This window comes from Scyliorhinus canicula, chromosome 5 (genome assembly GCF_902713615.1).
Source record: "Scyliorhinus canicula chromosome 5, sScyCan1.1, whole genome shotgun sequence".
NCBI lineage: Eukaryota > Metazoa > Chordata > Chondrichthyes > Carcharhiniformes > Scyliorhinidae > Scyliorhinus > Scyliorhinus canicula.
The window spans coordinates 9,938,239-9,956,321 of record NC_052150.1 but is presented as its reverse complement, the minus strand read 5'-3'; the positions used below and the strand labels follow the sequence as shown (position 1 = coordinate 9,956,321).

General features: G+C 49.2%; 1 protein-coding gene across 3 annotated transcripts in view; it reads right to left on the bottom strand.

Moving 5' to 3' along the window:
- The window catches only part of nek11 (NIMA-related kinase 11), a 336,506-nt gene that overhangs the window by 247,497 nt on the left and 70,926 nt on the right, over positions 1–18,083 (bottom strand). The window contains exon 1 of one of the 3 annotated variants that reach the window (XM_038796564.1): positions 3,379–3,453. The exons of the other annotated variants lie outside the window; for them this stretch is intronic. Within the exon in view, the coding sequence (XP_038652492.1) occupies positions 3,379–3,380 (2 nt within the window). The 5' untranslated portion in view covers positions 3,381–3,453. Of the gene's footprint in view, positions 1–3,378; positions 3,454–18,083 lie in introns of those variants that run through there. 3 annotated transcript variants of the gene reach the window in all.

Here is an 18,083-nt window from a genome sequence, read left to right as displayed (position 1 = left end):
TGAATCCCGCACCGTTTTTAATTGGAATTAATTGTGTTCCATGTGCACTGGTGCTAACCCCTCAATGGTAGCAGAAATCGGTCCAGGGTCGGCGCCAATTTTTCTGTCGTAAAAGTCCACGGATTCTGCATTGGCATCAACACTTTAGTCTCAGAAACGGAGAATCCCGCCATGACGTCCAGGACAGAAATCAGGGGCGGCACGGTGATGCAGTGGTTAGCACTGCTGTCTCACAGCGCCGAGGTCCCGGGTTCGATCCCGGCCCTGGGTCACTGTCTGTGTGGAGTTTGCACACTCTCTCCGTGTCTGCATGTTTCTCACCCCCACAACCCAAAGAGATGTGCAGGGTAGGTGGATTGGTCACCCTAAATTGCCCTTAATTAGGAAAGAAAAAGAATTGGGTACTTTAAAGTTAAATAAAGGACAGAGACCAGGACTTTGTATATAAGGGAGAGGCAGTTGTGAGGCTGTGGAATTGATTATCAGAGTTAGCGACTGAAGCCAAAACCGTATCAACATTCTGAGAATATGTTAGATAAATGGATGAAGGAAAGGGGTCAGGGGGATAGGCGAACAGAAATATCTACTGATTCTCTGAAGAATTAATATTAACACAGTTTGGCTGAGTCAGACAGCCAGTTTCCTTGTCTATTCTCTGCACTTCAATGTTAAATAGGCTTTTTACTGCGCAGTCACTTGAATAAACTCTATGTAATCAATAATATACACCTTCAGCTCTGAGGCAGTTTCCTATACTTGATTGTGGTTACAGTTAAATCAATATTAATGCACTATTCATGACCAAAAAGGGTGTTTTCATTAATAATACAGGAGAAACAATGTCCTTTAGGCTTTACTGCACCACAATTCATACCGTCAAGGCCCCGGCGATAGCACCATCCAAACCCACAACCTCTACCTTCCAGAAGGACAAGTGCAGCAGACACATGGCAACCTCGCCACCTGACAAGTCAGTCATTGTCCCGCCCATCATCCTGACTTGGGAAATATATCGCCGATGCTTCACTGTCGGTGGGTCAAACTTCCAGAACTCCTCCCTAAACATCACGGTGTGGGTACCTACCCCACACCGACTGCAGAGGTACAGGAAGGGGGCTCACCAACACTTCTCAGCGTCAATTAGGGGTGGACATTAACAAATGCCTTGTTAATGTCGCCCACATCTCACAACAAATGAAATAAACCTTTTCTGAAGTTAAACTTTTGACCTATGTTGCAATCTGAGCCACTGGGAATTTTATCTTGGTTTGTTTGTCCTCTAATTGGCAGAATTTGAATTAAATATCTTTCATATAAAACAAAATGATCAAATATAAACATGACTTTCAGTATTACCACTATGATATGAATTCCGCAAAGTACAGGTTTCTATGAGATCCCTCCTCAGTTTTCTGAACTCCAGCGAATACAATCCTAACCGATTCAATCTCTCCTCAGACCTGCTATTCCTGGAATCAGTCTGGTAAACCTTCGCTGCACTCCCTCTAGATCAAGAACATCTTTCCTCAGGTAAGGAGACCAAAACTGCGCACAAAACTCCAGGTGTGGCCTCGCCAAGGCCCTGTATAATTGCAGCAAACATCCCTGCTCCTTTGTTTGAATCCTCTCTCAATGAAGGCCAGCATACCATGAGCCTCCTTTACCTCCTGCTGTACCTGCATGCTTACCTTCAGCGAATGGTGTCCGAGGACACCCAGGTCTCGTAGCATATTCCCCTCTCCTAATTTATGGCCATTCAGATAATAATCTGCCTTCTCGCTTTTACACCAAAGTGGATCACCTTGCATTTATCCAAATTATGTTGCAGCTGCCATTAATTTGCCCACTCACTCAATACTTCGCTCCAGGGGTGATTTCATGCACAAATAGGCATATGGTATATTAAAACAAACTTTATTACCAACACAGGATTTAAATAACTTTAACAACATACAAGAAAATAGCTTTCAATTACCAGTTAAACAATGCTAATCAATACAATGAAACAATAACCCTTAACTGCTATCTTTACTTCCACTCAAACAACACCCATCTCAGGTCCAAATCCACTTTCAAATACAGTTAGCAGACTCAGGCATACTTCTTTAATAGAGATGGCTTGGAAAGTCCTTCAGGACCCAGCTTGCAGAATCCTGCCTGTCTCAAACTCCTGTTTAAACTGCCAGCCGTTCCAGAAACTGCTGATCTATTCCAAGGCAAAATCTGCTCACCTAAGCTGCTTTGAGAAAAGCTGCTGGTCTTGTCACTTTGCAATCTCAAACGAAACACAATGGCCGGGATTCTCCGAGCCGAAATCGCGCTCCGTGAGTTGGTCCCGCAATCGGGTCCAACGCCGGGATGCAAACCTCCAGCGGCTGGAGAATCGGCGGCAGTAGCGCACGTATGGTTCAACCTGGCGGGAACTCGGCGGGGTGGGGGGGGGGGTCAGTCTCCGGGGGGGGCCTCCATGGCAGCCAGGCCCGCGATCAGGGGCCACCGATCGGTGGACACGCGCGATCTGGGGGTCCTACCTTCTTCCACACCAGCCTGCTTTGTGGGTCAGCCATTCACATGGGGCCGGCGCGGAAGCGGCCGCCGTACGCATGCGTGGACCCATGGCCAGCAGTCCAGGGCTGCATACGGCGGCTGGAGTAGCACAGACTACTTTGCCGCTGTGCTGGCCCCCTGTGGGCCACGGAATCATGTCCGACCCGGAGACGTGACAAGCCCATTAAATCTCGCAAGAGGCCTCGCAGGATTTGCAACGCTCACTGGGTGAGATCCAGAGTAACATATTTACCATTAGGCTCATTTAACTATATCTGTGCCCGATTCTGCCAACACCCGGGATCGAACCCCATGCCTGGGATAGCTCTCCATGGCACCTTTTAGTACTGGTCCACATTTAGGCGTCGCGTCACCTGGGGGGTTCTCCCAGGCCATCAGAGGTCCCCTGGTAGTCGGGCTCGAGGCTGGGACTCCTGCTGGCATCTGGACACCTGGCACCTTGGCACTGCCACCCGAACACCCAGGCTCTTCAGTGCATAAAGTGTGATAAATGCGGCCTCAGCTGGGCATTTCAGACTGAGGCAAAAAAGAAAAAATCCTGTTTGATAGCGGGGTCATTTTTAGTGCTGTGGACGCTGATGACAACCCCACTCTGGATTTCTTCCCCTTAAATCGCACCCCCTATCTCTGGATGGAATGAATTGTGATCTTACTTTTATGATGCTTTAATTGCACCTCCGTCTCCAAAGTGTCTGCTGCCTTTCAAACCAAGAATTTTAAAAACATGACTGCGGCAGTCACACATTAACCCAGGTCTTTAACCCCTCACAGCACCAAATACATAAACTACAATATATCTGAAATTCCTACATTCATCACGTTTGCAGCTTGTATTTACACATTTGAACCTCTGCATGAGGTTGGAGATTCTCCCCCTTCCAGCTCAATCTTATTTCTCGGTCATGTGATCTGACATCATTGTTACATCATCACCATGTGGGCTTCTATGTTAACCCTTTACTGTACAGTTACAGCTATCAATTAATGGGCCATAATTATCTACTTAGCAACAGAAAGCTTTATACCTTCTGCACCTATCTAAATGGACCCGAAGAGTGGCAATTTTAAGTGGTCTTCCTTTCACTAAAAAAGGGCCATATATAATTTAATTTCCATACGGAAAACCCCTATGGATCGGTTGACCAACCAACCTGGCCTGTTGAAGGCAATTTGCCTCAGAACCATCCTGAGGTTGAAGTCAGGCAAGGTCGCTCCCATTTTAAAACAAGCCACTTCAAAACAGCTCGAAATGAAACAGAGAAATGCCCCTGTTCTCACCGCAGAAGCCTTTAATGTTGATTTTCGTGGGCGGAATCAGTCACACACATTTGCAAGTCACCGTGGCACCGTGGAGAACGCACCTGTTCTTCATCCAAACATGGGGATCGCGTTAATTCCACCCAGACGTTTAACAGTTTAACACCTCATCCGCAAGCCAGCCCCTCTGACAGTGCAGCACTCCCCGAGTGGAGTGAAAATGCACACTCAGCAGTATGCAGCTGCGTCGGCCAACAAGATTTCATTTGAACCCCTCAAAAACAGCCGAATGATTTTCACTGTCAACAACACCCATTTAATCTAAAAATACATTTGACTCTTTGAATGTGAATCAGTGGGCTCAGACACATGTGATCAACTGCAAAGTAGTCAATCGCGAGAAGACAAACTTTGAATGGGAAACTAGTTTCTTCAGGGGTTTGACTGGAAGAAACCTGATCGTCCATGGTAAGGAGAGAGGGAAGAGAATAATGGCAGTTTAGAAATATAAAACGGGGAAACACAATCAAGTTACTCTGTCGTCAGCGTTGAGTTACTTTATTTCTCCATTACCAAAGTTGACAATTTATGTCGACATTAGTCAGGGCAGGCTTGCTGAGCTGGATGGTAATTTGCAACTTACAAACATTGCCTTGCTCATGGAGTGTTCTTGCAAATTGCAGATCCCAACAAGTTACAAAGCAGAAAACAAACCCTATGGAGACTAGGGGGATCTTGTCTGCAGAGATGCTGAGGTCTCTGCGCCATCTCTTTCAGGGAAGGCCTGATGAAGGAGCTGTGCTCTGAAAGCTAGTGATCCCACATAAACCTGTTGGACTTTAACCTGGTGTTGTAAGACTTCTTACTGTGCCCACCCCAGTCCACCGCCGGCATCTCCACATCACAGTTAACATCATGGCAGCAGACTGATCCTTCATGGGCCTCCTCGCCAGAGACTTTATTGGGGTGGAGGTTTGAAAGTCACGGGGCCCAGAACCTGCCTGATTAAACGCTCATCAGACCCGCTATGGGGGGGGGGGGGGGGGGGGGGGGGGGGGGGCAGATGATTCCGGCCCTTGCACTCGCAGGGTTAAAGATTGTTTCATATTCAACTTCAGAAGTAGCAGCTCCAATCCATTCACGTCGTCTCTTTCTCATCAAACCTATCTATGCCGTGAATTGTTCCTCTAGACCTTCAACCCACAAGTGAAGCTCTAAATTGGAAGGTGGATAAAGAATTTTGAACGGTCTAATTTCTATTGCTGTCCAGCAGTTCTTGCACTGAATGATTTGAACCCGTTCCAGCACAGCACGTAATCAGTTCACTTTCCTCAAAATTATAGATCACACTTGCGGAGTTAAATCAATGGGCAATGACCCAAGTACTTTATCATTACCACCAATCCGATCAAACATACAGGTTGCGACCCCATCCTGGAAAGGCTATATTACCCAAGTCTGGTTATTTTCCACTGTGAAGGGACTTACCCAGTGATGGATTTTTTAAAAACTCTTTCACAAAAGTGTTATTGCCAATCTCGACATTGTCCCTGACAAGGTGATGATGAGCTGCCACCTTGAACCCGCTGCATTCCATGTACCGTCAGGGAGGGAATTCCAGGACAGTAAGGGTATGGTGACATGTTTCCAATTCAGGATGGTGTGTGACCTGGAGGGGAAATTGGAGGTGGTAGTGTTCTGATGCATCTACTGCCCTTGCCCTTCTGGAGGGTAGTGGCCATAGGTTTGGAAGGTGCTGCCGAAGGAGTGAGTTTCTGCAGTGCATCGTGTAGAGGGTGCACATGGCTGCCCATTGTGTGTCGTTGGTGGAGGGAGCGAGTATTGAAGGTGGTGGGTGGGATTCCAGACAAGCGGAGCTGCTTTGTTTTGGATGGTGTCGAGTTGTTGAGTGTTGGTGGAGCTGCAAGGGAAAAGTATTCCATCATACTCATGGTTTGTGCCTTGGAGATGGTGGACAGACTTTGTGGAGTCAGGAGGTGTGTTACTCACTGCTGAATTCACAACCTTTGGCCTACTCTCATAGCCACTGGCACCCCCCACTATCCCAAATCCTCAGGGAAACCTCCAAACCAGCAACCCTCCTACCCCCCCCCCCCCAGGGAATCCATACACCTCCTCTATCTCCAATCACACCCGCCACCCGCCCCCCCCCTCCCTCCCCCCCCCCCCCCCCCCCCCCCCCCCCCGCTGGCCACACACCCCCAAACCCCACATGGCCCCCCCAGACAAACCCCTGCTGGCTTGGCCTGAACCTGCTTTACGGCAGTGAATGCTGTAGCCAACTGTGATGGCCACTTATAAAGGATCCCAGGAAATCTGGCCACCTGCAAAGGACCATGGGAAATGTGGTCAATCCTTACTCAGACGCTCAGAGCTTATGTATATTGGCAACTCAGATAACTAGACGCTATTGAAACCCCCAGCTACTTTGCATCCTAATGGCCCATTTCCCCAGAACAAAAGACCCATACTCGGGTAACAGATACAGAAACAGACTCATCGACGCCACTCCCTTTGCTCAGGAAGCCAAGGCCAATGACCGCACAGGACACGCCCCGCCATCAAGGCACCCGCCCCTTTATTGGCCAAAATCGAAGGCAGTAATCGAGGCCTGCCGAATTATTGGGTCCAAAGCTAAGGACCGCCCAAAAGAGCGCGAAACCCCAAAGGATAAAGAGAGACACTGCCATGTGTTCAGTCTCACTTGGCCCCGGGGCTCGGTCTCTCTTGGCCCCGGGACCTACGCCTAAAACCATGTACAGCATCACGACCAGAAGACAAGTTCAAGACCAACGATCTCTACCAGACAGATGAGCCCAGCAGAAACAAAGTCACTTCTCCAGACCCAGCCACGCAAGATCCGAACAAAGGCCTTGTTCCTCTGCATAAAGCCGGGTGCCTGAAGTTAAGTACAGGTTGGTGTAGTGTTAGGTGTAATTTAGCTTGTAGTGTTTTATGTTGCATGTCGAAGTAATTCTTGTGTGTAAATAAACTATCATTGAACTTGAACTAACTAACTGGTTGTTTGGTCTTTGATCAATATCCGGTAAGACCTTGTGCTGGTATCATCTGATACCTGGTACCTCTGAAAAGCAATATCGTCATAAATTAAAAAAAAAAAAATTTTGAGTACCCAATAATCTTTTCAAATTAAGGGACAATTTAGTGTGGCCAATCCACCTCTCCTGCCCATCTTTGGGTTGTGGGGGTGAAACCCACGCAGACATGGGGAGAACATGCAAACCCCAGACGGACAGTGACCCTGGGCCGGGATTCGAACCCGGGTCCTCAGCGCTGTATGCAGCAGTGCTAACCACTGTGCCACCGTGCCAGCCTAATATCATCATTAATAACCGTCATATCAGTATCCAGTTAAAAAGAGTGACGCCCCCCCCTCTCCGCACTCCATTCACCTGCTCGAGCTGTTCCTGTCTCACCCCGCCTGAGTGAGGAAGGTCAGGCGAGACAGGGGCTTTGGAATTCCAGCCAAGGTAAGTCGATAGGAAGTGTGTGCGTCGTGGGGGGAGGGGGAGGGAGAGGGGGGTTAGCCAAGTATTTGAGGGGGAAGGACAATCGCTCTTTCAGTCATCCACATGGGCCAACATTGGTGAACATTGGGAAAAAACGAAACCTGACCTCTGAACTGCGCGTTTTCCGCTCTGAGTAAATTTGGGCCCACAATGGGATGGGATTTGCAGTATAGGATAGGTTGGGGGCTTATTACAGTCTCAAAGCTCTTGGAAAAGGAGAATCCTACAGCTTCTGGACACTGGTAATGTGGCACTAAGTTGGGGGGCACCTTGGAGAGTGGGACTGTGGCAGAGAGAGGAGTTGGAGCAGGAATCCTGTTGTTATGGGAGGTTGTGGTTAGTCTGTACCTGAACTCCATCATAATAGCATTTGAATCCATATTCCAAAACCCTTCCCGAACAACAGTCTGGTTGTTCTGGGCCAGTGTCCACGGCGTTTTGCAGAGAGAACATTTGTACTATCCTTTGTGTGAAAGTCTGGTCCAAGTGGCCTCACTCTAATTTTAAGATTGTGACCCTTGTTCTAGATTCTTTGTACCGCTAAAGCATAACTTCAACCCCTTAGTATTCCACTGTGTCTCCTGCCAACGCAAGATATAGGTGCCAGATAGTCACTGATACCCATCTGTGCAAGCGATGTAATCAAGATTCCCCCCCGATTATAAGGCTCTGCTTATGGTGCACAGTCTCGTGTACCATGGCCGCACGGATCGGGAAATTAGCTAGGGGTCTCAGTGTGCCCGCTTTTCTGTTCCATGACGATAAGTGCGAGGAGCAGCCTTGCTGTTCTGGAGCAAAGCTGTGATTCCATCACAGACTTTCACACACGTTTTGCTGTGATACATGGAGGTTGGGGAATGAGCGGTGCTCTGATCTCCATTGCTTGCAACGACATCACGGAATAAAACGGTACAACTGCGCATGGACTACTTTGGTAGAAAACGCAGTCTTAGGGTGGGATTCTCTCATTCGGCGGCAGTGTCGACGCCGTCGGAAACGCTGTCGTGAAGTGAACGGGCCACCGGGAATACCGATTCTGGCCCCTACAGGGGGCCAGCACGGCGCTGGAGCGGTTCACGCTGTTCCAGCCTCCCATCCCGGCGCTAATTGTGCGCCGCGGGATCTGCGCATGCGCAGTGGCATCGGCATCAACGAGGACATGCGCAGTGGCCTCCCTCAACGTGCCGGCCCCGATGCAACATGGCGCGGGAGTTCAGGGGCCGGTGCGTAAGAAAATAGGCCCGGGGAGCAAGAGGCCGGCCTGCCGATCGGTGGGCCCTGATCATGGGCTGGGCCCCATCGGAGGCCCCAGGCCCCCCTGGAGTCGGAGCCCCCCTCCCCGCCCCCCCCAAATGCCGCCCCCTGGCCCTACACGCAGACTTCCCGCCGGCTGCGACCAGGTGTGGACTCTGCCTTTTTAGAACGGCCGCTCGGCCCATCCGGGCTGGAGAATCATCAGCCGGGCCGCGTAGAGCGTCCCACGACCGCTGCCACGCCAAACGTGCCGGCGCCAATGGCGCTGATTCTCCACTGCGCAGAGAATCGCGTGCCGATGTCGGGACTGCATGGCGTGGTTGCAGGGATTCTCCGGCCCGGCGTTGGGCTAGTATTCCAATCCCCTTGAAGTACAGACCAAAGTCCGAATAGCCTTTTTGATTATTGCAGATTTTATGTCCGGACATTTAGTGAGTTGTGCACCTGGACACTCAAATTCATTTGCTCCCCGCAGTTCCTAGTTTCTCCCCATTAAGAAAATGGATCCAGAATGGGTTACCTCTCATTTCCCCATATTGAACTGCATTTGCCATTGATCTGCCCACTCGATCTGTCTCTGCCTCTTTGTAGCTTCAAACTTACATTTATACAACTTAATGATCCCCAGAACATAGCGCCAAAGTTTGTTTTCTAATTCCTGCGATGCACCTGGGGGAGGTTTGTGTAAAAAGGTGCTATGTAAGCGCAAGTAGTTGTTACCATCCAACTCTCTGAGACACGTTTGGAGAGACACAGACACCAATCGGTGTTCATCGCACATCATGAGCTTCACACCTATTAGCATTCAAAATGTTTTTGTTGTGCTCAGAATTCATCCAGTCAAATAGGCAGAAGTCTGAACACTGATTAGCTGTGCTAATGCTATTTTCCCAATAAGCTACTTTGATCACTTAAAAGAAGGACGTAACTTTTACAGGGAAATACCTCTTTCGCTTTGTATTCATCAGATTAGCCTCCAACCCGTAGTTCAGAGGTCAGGTTTAGTTTTGTACCCAATGTTTAATGATATTGGCCCATGCGGACATTTGATTGCCGAAAGCGTAATTGTTCTTCCCCCTTAAATACTTGACTAACCCCCCCCCCCCCCCCCCCCCCCCCCCCCCCACACACACACACACACACACTCAGGGATGTTCGCCCTCCTTTCCACTTATTGGGGCTCAGATGGGGATCTGAAGCAGGAGAAGGACACGAGCCTTCATCCCGCTGTTGTACAAACAGCGCAAAGATGATCTAACTGGGGCACTGAAAGCAAAAATGAGTTATCAAATGAGAACATGACGTAACTGCAACATTAAAATGTTCTGCTGTCAAACACAGCAAGTTCCCCTGTGCCAGAAGCGTTTAGTTTGGTGATATTTAAAAATAAAATGTTTGGTCTGTCAATTACTGTGCAACAAATCATGAAGTTCGACAGCGATGTAAATGCACCATCTGCCAGTCGGAGTGGCCTAGCAGCAAGCCGGTTTACTAATTTGTTACTGAGGAGAGGCAATGTTTTATCTCTTCCCCTTTCACACCACCCGTTTATTCATCGAAGGAATACAAGAGTCACGGCAACGGGGAAGATCCCAGGAATCTAGGCTGTGCTGGGCTGCCCACTGGCCATGAGATGATGGGTTGAGTGCACACTGCCACCCCCTCCCCCCCCTCCCTCCCCCTCCCCCCGCAACCCCTCTCTTCCTGAACATCATGGGCGGGATTTAGCAAGGAACCCATCACGAAACAGGTGACCTGTCGTTGGCTGGCAGCGGGATCTCCTGGTCCCGGCATTGTCAACAGGGTCTCCCGTTGAATGCACCCATTCGCTGCCGGGAAACCAGCGGCGAGGGTGCGTTGTTGGCGGGAGCGGAAGATGCCACCGGCACGAACGAGTTAGAAGATCTCGCCCAATATTTCTTTCCGTCTGCTGAAGACCTTGGAAAGAATGACTTGCGTTTATATAGTGCCTTTCTCCGCCACAGGGCGTCTCAAAACAATTCACGGCCGGTGAAGTACTGTTGAAGTGAAGTTGCAGTGTAAAGTCAATGGACACGCAGCAAGGTCTCACACACAAGGCTACGGGATAATGACCAGCTGATAATGTTGGCCAAGGCAACCAGCGAGAACTCAACTCCCCTCCCCCAACCTCCCCGCCGCCCCCAACACTCCTTTGAAATCGTGGTAGGAATCCTGGGCAAACTGGATACCCCATCCAAATGTCCATGTCCCTGTTCTCTGTCGAAGGCAAAATGTGATAAATAAATCAAAGAAGAAATCTCGGGGTCGTATCTAATTCCCTGCCAAACCCATCCACCAGTATGCTGCCCAACTTCTATTTTAGTTACCATTACCGCTGATATTACTAGGGGGGTGAAAGCATTGTGATGTTATTGGGCTAACAATCCAGAGGCCTGGAATCATGGGCTGGATTATACCCTGGGATCGTGTTTCCTGCAACCAAAAGTAAATGTGGGCAGAAGAGTTAGAGAGCAGCTCACCTCCACTTAGCCTTCTCTATCCACTTTACATTTCCGAGTGGCGACCCTTTAATTAGTATGAGGTGGGACTTCCATCTGTCTCCAGGAGCAGACCGGGAGCGCCAGCCTGGGCGGTGGCCAAGGACGGTACTGCAGATAGGGCAAGGAGGCAGAATTCAGCCATGGACACGGACATGCTGGATCGTCCGGGGTCATACTGGGACAAGGGGCCTCCACCTGCCTTCTTTCCTGCTCGGGCAGCCTGTAAAATTCAGCCCATTGGTTTAAATCCCGCCCTAAAAGCTGGGAGAATTTAAATTCAATTAATTAACAAAACTGGAACAAAAAGCTAGTCAGTAATGGTGATCATGATCTACTTGTCTTGTAACAAAAAACATCTTTTTCACTAATGTCCTCTGGGGAAGGAAATCTGTCCTTACCGGGTCTGACCTGCACCTGACTCCAGATCCTTGGCCATGTGCTTGACCAAGTCTCTGAAGTGGCCTAACCAGTCACTCAACAAGGGCAATTAGGAATGGGCAATAGGTCAAACATTAACACTGAGCCAAAGAAGGGGCACCAAGGAAGAGCAAGCTAAAGCTTGGTCAAAGAGGTAGTGTTGAAGGAGGAACTTAACAGGAAAGAGAGGTAAAAAAGAGAGAGAGATTGCATTATTTTCTAATTGAATCATAGAATTTCAGTGCAGAAGGAGGCCATTTGGCCCAATCAAGTCTGCACTGGCCCTTGGAAAGAGTACACTACTTAACAGCACCCTGTAATGAACTCCAATTGGCTTTATTGGTTGGCCAATTGGAGTATGAGCTCCCTCAATGATAGCTCATTGAGGGGGCCCATATAATCACCTGTGTAGGCTTTGTGAGCCAGCCTTAAGTTGACTGGACTGCTAGCAGCACTGTTTGTAGCTGCTCCTGTAATATCGTTATTGTAAATAAATATTGGTGTGGTGACGGAACTCTTGCCTCCCGTGGATTACTACAGTGGCGACGAGGATGGGATTGGACCAACGTGGGTCAAAGCCACTGCAGAGTCCCAAACAGGGCCCATATCCTATGAAGTTTCGATAGGAGGTAAGGTGCTGAAGAAACACCTAGTCCAAATAAGGGCAGCGGAACCACACCTGGAGGCAGGCGAAGCAGGACCGTCTCAAGCTGGGATAGCCCAGACAGAAAGGATACCCACATCCCAGCCACGAGCAATTTCTCCAGACCCCGTCATCCAGTCGTCAGAGTCGGAGATGGACACGCTCGACGAGGCCGCCGCGACACCTCTCCCCGAGGAGGAGGAAGAACAACTTCCAAGGAGGTCGTCAAGGAAAAGACGGGCACCTGTAAGGTACACCCCGCCCACTTCGGAGAACGACCTGGCGGACGACACAGAGGTGACAGACCCAGACATGAGGAGCAGGAAGAAGCACAGAGGAATGCCAGCTGGCAGGAATTCCTCGGACCTTGGGGGGGGGAGGGGTGTAATGAACTCCAATTGGCTTTATTGGTTGGCCAATTGGAGTATGACCTCCCTCAATGATAGCTCATTGAGGGGGCCCATATAATCACCTGTGTAGGCTTTGTGAGCCAGTCTTAAGTTGACTGGACTGCTAGCAGCACTGTTTGGAGCTGCTCCTGTAATATCGTTATTGTAAATAAATATTGGTGTGGTGACGGAACTCCTGCCTCCCGTGGATTACTACAACCCACACCTCCACCCTATCCCCGTAATCCTGTAACCCCACCTAACCTTTTTTTTGGACTCTAATAGCAATTTAGAATGGTCAATCCATCTGACCTGCACATCTTTGGACTGTGGGAGGAAACCAGAGCACCCGGAGGAAACCCATACAGACACGGGGAGAACGTGCAGACTCCGCACAGACAGATCCAGCCGGGAATCGAACCTGGGACCCTGGAGCTCTAAAGCAACTGTGCTAACCACTGTGCCACCGTGCTGCCCATCGCTAAATATTTAGGAGGGTATTTAACCATTGTATAAGTACAGCTTTTGCATTTTATTTGAGAGTCCATGGCCAGGCCTCCAGTGATGCAAAGAGACCAAAATTCAAATTCCATTCCAGATAACTCAATGCTCAGCAACTCCAAACAAACCTCTTCCCTTTGAGGACTTTGCTGCCCCTGACCACACTGATAATAGTTTGTTTGTGTCATGGGGCTGACTTCAACATAACTTTTACAATGAGAATCAGGGGCGGGATTCTCCTTTCTGGGGACTAGGTCCCCACACCAGCGGGAAAACCGGCGCAAATCACTCCGGCGTCAACAGCCCCCGAAAGTGCAAAATTCTCCGCACTTCCGGGGGCTAGGCGGACGGGTTGGTGCCGTGCCAGCCGGCGCCGAAGGGACTGTGTGAGTTTGCGCATGCGGTGAAGGGCTGGCATGATTTCGCGCATGCGCGGAACCGCCGGTGTTGGTCCGCGCATGCGCAGGTCGGCCGGCGTATTCTGGCGCATGCGCAGGGGGTTTCTTCTCCGTGCTGGCCATAGCGGAGCCCTACAGGGGCCGGGGCGGAAGGAAGGAGTGCCCCCACGGCACAGACCCGCCCGCAGATCGGTGGGCCCCGATCGCGGGCCAGGCCACCGCGGGGCCCCCCGGGGTTGGATCCCCCCGCGTTCCCCCCCCCCCCCCCGGACGACTGCCCCAACCAAGTTGCCTGCCAGGTCCCTGTGTGCGGGACCATGTCCAACCCACGCCGCTGTGACTGGCTAAAATCGGACGTCCGCTCGGCCCATTGGGCTCCCGGAGAATTGCCGGGGGGGGGGGCCCTGCCAACGGCCCCGACCGGCGTGGCGTGAACCCCACCCCCACCCCAAAACCGGCACTGGAGAATACGGCAGCCGGTGTCGGGGTGGCGAGGCGGGATTTGCACCGCCCCCCCCAGGGATTCTCCGAGTCGGCGGGGGGGGTCAGAGAATCCTGCTGCAGTGCTCTAAAGGAAATAGCATATGAATCACATGACTAACAACAGCCGTTTACTCGCAGTCAGAGTAAGAAACACAGTGGACATTCCAGGGGGGAAAGTATCAGAAATCACTGTCATCATTAACAGTAATTCTGTGATCATACCTCAAATAAACATATAAATCACAATTCCAATCGATTTTCATTTTTAAATTCACTTATGGGATGTGGGCTTCATTGGCTACGTCAGCGTTTATTGCCCATCCCTAATTGCCCTTGAGGTGGTGGTGAGCTGCCTTCATGAACCGCTGCAGGTCATGTGGTGTAGGTACACCGGCTGTGCTGTTAGAGAGGGAGTTCTAAGATTTTGACCCACCGACGCTGAAGGAACGGCCAGGACAGGATGGTGAGTGAGGTGGAGGGGAACTTCCAGGTGGCGATGTTCCCATGTCTCTTCTGCCTTTGTCCTAGATAGTAGGTTGTGGGTTTGTGAGGTGTTTCCGGTTTAGCTCTGTTGGCTGGACGGCTGGGTCGTGATGCGGTGTGAGGCTAACAGCGTGGGTTCGATTCCCGGCTGAGGTTATTCATGAAGGCCCCGCCTTCTCAACCTCAGGTTAAATCTCCTACTCAAAGGGGAAAGCAGCCTATGGTCATCAGGGACTATGGCAATTTTACTTACTGGAAGGTGCTGCCTAAGCACATCGGTGTAACAGTTTGACAGGAGTAGCAGCATGTTTAATCAGGGCGAGTAAAACCTGAGGAGTTTGTCTCTGCTCCACAGCGTTTAAGTGAAAAATCAGCCCCAGCATCGTTGATTAAAATTTGTAGCTGAAGTCTGTTTGGGGAAAGTCAGTCACACAGCTGAAAGGTTAGTCAGGTGGCAACCCAACGTTGTTCAATCTCTGAGGAACGTGGCGTACACCGCTTGGCTTGACAGAGCTGTGCTATCATGATGCATTGAGAATGTATGGAGCTGATTGCCACCATTTCTATAAATGCATTTTCGCATTGCCTGTCTAACCACCTGGGACTTGCTTGACCCAGATTCTGAGCTGTCGTCCTTAGAACTAATCGTGGAAACCGACAGCACAGAAGGACATCCTGCAGTTCATCTTTGAGATGGTGCACACTGCTGTTACCTTTCCTCGGTGGTGGAGCGAGCGAATGTTTGTGGATGGGGTGCCAGTCAAGCGGGGCTGCTTTGTCCTGGATGGGGTTGAGCTTGAGCGTTGTTGGAGCTGGATTCATCCAGGCAAGTGGAGTTGATGGACCGGCTTTGGGAAGTTAGGAGGCAAGTTACTCTCTGCAGGATTCCTAGACTCTGACTTACTCTTGTAGCCACAGTATTTATATGGCTTGTCCAGTAAAGTTTCTGGTCAATGACAAACCCCAGGATGTTGATAATGGGGGATTTGGCGATGGTAATGCCATTGAATGTCAAGGGGCGATGATTAGATTAGTTTACGAAATGAACATCCCCAGCAATCAGATCAGCAATCTGGGGACAATGATCAGATAAATTTAAAACCTTTGTGAATTAGTTAGCAAAATAGCTGGAGGTGAAATGAGGGGAATTATTTTGTCAGGCTCGGTATCTGAAAAAACAATGAAGCAGATTCCATTAAAACAAATAAAAGGCAAGTGGACATATATCAATGAGGATTTATTTGCAGGGATAAGGGGAAAGAGGGTGTGGGTTTGGGCAGCTCTTTCAATGATGGCTGAATGGCCTCCTTCTGTGCTGTCGGTTTCCACGATTAGTTCTAAGGACGACAGTTCAGAATCTGGGTCAAGCAAGTCCCAGGTGGTTAGACAGGCAATGCGAAAATGCAATTATAGAAATGGTGGCAATCAGCTCCATACATTCTCAATGCATCATGATAGCACAGCTCTGTCAAGCCAAGCGATGTACGCCACGTTCCTCAGGGATTGAACAACGTTGGGTTGCCACCTGACTAATTTTTCAGCTGTGTGACTGACTTCGCCCAAACAGACTTCAGCTACAAATTTTAATCAGCGATGCTGAGGCTGATTTTTCAGTCAAAACGCTGTGAAGCACAGACAAACTCCTCAGGTTTTTTTCCGCCCCTATTCAACATGTGGTACTCCTGTCAAACTGTCACACCGATGTGCACATTGTCAGAACTTAATGTCCCCGCCGCTCATTTGCTTTTGGATAAGGCAGGCAGGTATCGGAAGAGTTTTCGCATTTATATTGCAAGACGAGCAGTGGTTTCAGGTTGCGAAAGAGCGGATGCCTACAAACCAAAGGCGTAATCTAAGTGAAACATTCTTAAGCTGCTTGCTGAGAAATTGGTCATTGTGCGTTAATTATATTGCCAAAATACATGGGTGAAGGATATTATTTAATTAAGCATCTAGAACATTTATAAAGAGAGACTGCTGGTTCACTGGGGTAGTAGGTAGGAAGCAAACATTTGTAATGTTACTTTCTGTAAATCTGATTTGGATTTGGGTTTTTTTGTCACATGTACCAAGGTAGAATGAAAAGTATTGTTCTGCTTACAGTACGGACAGACAGTTCCATACATGAGAAAACATAGAACATACATAAATACACAATGTAAATACATAGACACAGGCATCGGGTGAAGTGTACAGTGTGTAGTGCTACTCAATAGAGAAATGAAACAATGAAATGAAAATCGCTTACTGTCACAAGTAGGCTTCAAATGAAGTTACTGTGAAAAGCCCCTAGTCGCCACATTCCGGCGCCTGTTCGGGGAGGCTGGTAAGGGAATTGAACCATGCTGTTGGCCTGCCTTGGTCTACTTTAAAAGCCAGCTCTTTAGCCTTGTGCTAAACCATAAGAGATCAGTTCAGTCCATAAGAGGGTCATTCAGGCATCTGGTAATATGGGGCAGAAGCTGTTTTTGAATCTGTTAGTGTGTGTTCTCAGACTTTTGTATCTCCTGCCCGATGGAAGAGGTTGGAAGAGAGAATAACCTGGGTGGGAGGGGTCTTTGATTATGCTGCCCCCATTCCCAAGGCAGCGGGAGGTGTAGACAAAGTCAATGGATGGGAGGCGGGTCCGTGTGATGGACTGGGCTGTGTTCACGACTCTCTGAAGTTTCTTACTGTCTTGGGCCGAGCAGTTGCCATACCAGGCTGTTATGCAGCCAGATAGGACGCTTTCTATGGTGCATCTGTAAAAATTTGTAAGAGTCAATGTGGACCAGGATAAATTGTTGGTGATGTGCACACCTAGGAATTTGAAGCTATCAATCATCTCCACCTCGGCCCCAATTGATGCAGACAGGTTTTGCATGATACTTCGCCTCCTGAAGTCAATGACCAGCTCCTTAGTTTTGCTGACATTGAGGGAGAGATTGTTGCTGTTACTCCATGCCACTGACTTCTCTATCTCCCTCCTGTATTCTGACTCATCGTTGTTCCAGAACCGATCCACTACAGTCCTGTCATTAGCAAATTTGTCGATGGAGTTGGAGCCACATTTTGCCACACAGTCACGTGTTTATAGGGAGTATAGTAGGGTGGTAACTATGCAGCTTTGCAGGGTCCCGGTATTGAGGACTATCATGGAAGGGTTGTTGTTGTTTATCCAACATGGTTAAAGGATGGTCACGACTGGGAGTTAAATATCCGAGGGTATCAAACTATTCGGAAGGACAGAGTGGATGGTAAGGGAGGTGGTGTTTAAGGATGACATCCGGGCAATAGTAAGGGATGACATTGGTGCTATGGAGGATAAGGTTGAATCCATTTGGGTGGAAATCAGGAATAGTAAGGCGAAAAAGTCACTGATAGGAGTAGTCTATCGGCCACCAAATAGTAACGATATGGTGGGGCAGGCAATAAACAAAGAAATAACTGATGCATGTAGAAATGGTACAGCAGTTATCATGGGGAATTTTAATCTACATGTCGATTGGTTTAACCAGGTCGGTCAAGGCAACCTTGAGGAGGAGTTTATAGAATGTATCCGCGATAGTTTCCTAGAACAGTATGTAATGGAACCTACGAGGGAACAAGCGGTCCTAGATCTTGTCCTGTGTAATGAG